Here is a 1,784-nt window from a genome sequence, read left to right as displayed (position 1 = left end):
GGACTGCGACGAGAGGTTCAAGCGAGCCCACCAGGTGGCCGTGTTGGAGTACGAAGGGTTGAACACAACTGTGGATGATTATCCTGAGGGAGTCGTCGATTATGATGCCTCGCATCGCGATGGAACCGTAAGTTTTTCAACCAGATTTGAACTTATGGCATGTTTTGAAGCTTGAAATAGCCCATAGTTAAAGCCTAACCATTTTCTCTTGATTCGATTGTTTTGCACATTGCAAAGGGATAACTGCGAACATGGGCGTAGCCAGGAATTTTCCTAAGGGGGCCCGAGAGCCAGTTTGTTAAACAAAGAGGTAATTCTGTACTGGACAAATGGCCAGTAATAATAATGTAATTTTTGAAACTTAATGTATGCAGCACGAATTGGGGGGAGGGGCGTGCCCCCCTGCCCCCCTGACTACGCCCATGTATGAAAACTTATGATCGACTAAAAGTTTTTTGGTTTAATTAAATGTCGTGTTCACTTGAAAAAATTTGCCAAAGGAAACAGATAAATTAAATGCCTAATTAAAGTCCTTCTTAATGGTTTCGACAATAAAACTGTAATTAAATTAAATAGAAATTAATTAAGTTAAATGGGAGGGAAGTTTGCCTGAAGACGTTGCTTATTGATATTTCGGAATGCTAATACAAACATGCACATTTAAAATTTAAACTATCCAAAAAAAAGTCAACATAATTCTACAGGGCGATTCACAAATGGTGACCAAAAATGAATACTCGTATTCTTTGGTGAATTTTAAAACAGTGTTAAACTTATTTAAACAAATATTTTAAATTTTTTTAAATAACTTAAAAACTACTAAATAAAATAATTATTTGTGAATCATCCTGTATAGTTCTAAAAAAAATTGACAAAAATAAAAATAGTCTTGGTTTGATGACCCTAACGAGAAATCTAATGAAGTCGAATCGATTTTACTAGAATAATGTAGTTATATATTTTTTTAGCAAATAAATGCTTTGAATCGTGGTATTGAAAGCAATTCGACCTACATCAGTATGCCCCAGCTGGAGTCATTGGAAAAATGGGACACTTCTTTAAAGTCAAAACCTGATCTTCAGTATTATATTGCTTACGATTTTTATGAGCTGGACAATTCTCACTTTCATAAAGCACCATACTACGGATTTAATAACAGTAAGTATTTAGATAGAATAAGGCTTGTGCGAGAGAGGGGCCTGGCGTATTATTATTATTATCCCGTACGCCAGATTCTTCTATTTGATACTTTCTATTAAATTTTTGTTTTTTTGTTTCAGTAAGTGATATAAATCTGGCCCTGCTCACACCCCAGTTCAACCACATCTCCATGAAGACGCCTTCATTTCCGCTTCTTCCCCAAAGAAATGAAATAACTAAGGACATGTTCTGTAATAAAGATACCGTCAAGGACAAAAACTGCGTCGAAAATTACTGCGAGTGCCCTCACGGTATACACGTAAGTCACATATCTTTTCTGTTAGATGTAAAAATGTTTTTGAAAGAAATATATGAACAATTAAATCTAATACTTTCTAAGCTATTTCTGGTGTACCTCAAGGATCCACCAGATTCAGAACACTGAAAGCAGATTTACTACTCGGCTTTGTAAAAATAAAGTAAGCGGTAAAGTAAAGTAAGCATAAGACTTGTAGTTTTTCCGGAAATCAAGATAAACCGTTTTTTACCCTTAAAAACTCACCCCCTTCCCCTTCCCGAACTCAGATCGCCCGTAAATTATTTTTCCTTTTATTTCTGTTATATTCTCTTCCTTTTCCAATGGG

The 1,784-nt window shown here is 35.6% G+C and overlaps 1 protein-coding gene across 1 annotated transcript in view; it reads left to right on the top strand.

The window, feature by feature from the left end:
• Window positions 1-28: 28 nt before the first annotated feature.
• LOC111692818 (laccase-10-like) overlaps window positions 29-1,784 on the top strand; it is a gene marked incomplete at its 3' end in the record, with an annotated part of 3,556 nt that continues 1,800 nt past the window's right edge. Inside the window, exons 1-3 of the mRNA XM_023456943.1 lie at window positions 29-127; window positions 969-1,158; window positions 1,281-1,459. Of these exons, the coding sequence (XP_023312711.1) occupies window positions 1,020-1,158; window positions 1,281-1,459 (318 nt within the window). The remainder of the gene's footprint in view (window positions 128-968; window positions 1,159-1,280; window positions 1,460-1,784) is intronic.

This window comes from Anoplophora glabripennis, unplaced genomic scaffold (genome assembly GCF_000390285.2).
Source record: "Anoplophora glabripennis isolate ALB-LARVAE unplaced genomic scaffold, Agla_2.0 scaffold3765, whole genome shotgun sequence".
Lineage (NCBI taxonomy): Eukaryota > Metazoa > Arthropoda > Insecta > Coleoptera > Cerambycidae > Anoplophora > Anoplophora glabripennis.
The sequence above is the reverse complement of the archived record's forward strand: the minus strand, read 5'-3'. Positions and strand labels throughout refer to the sequence as shown.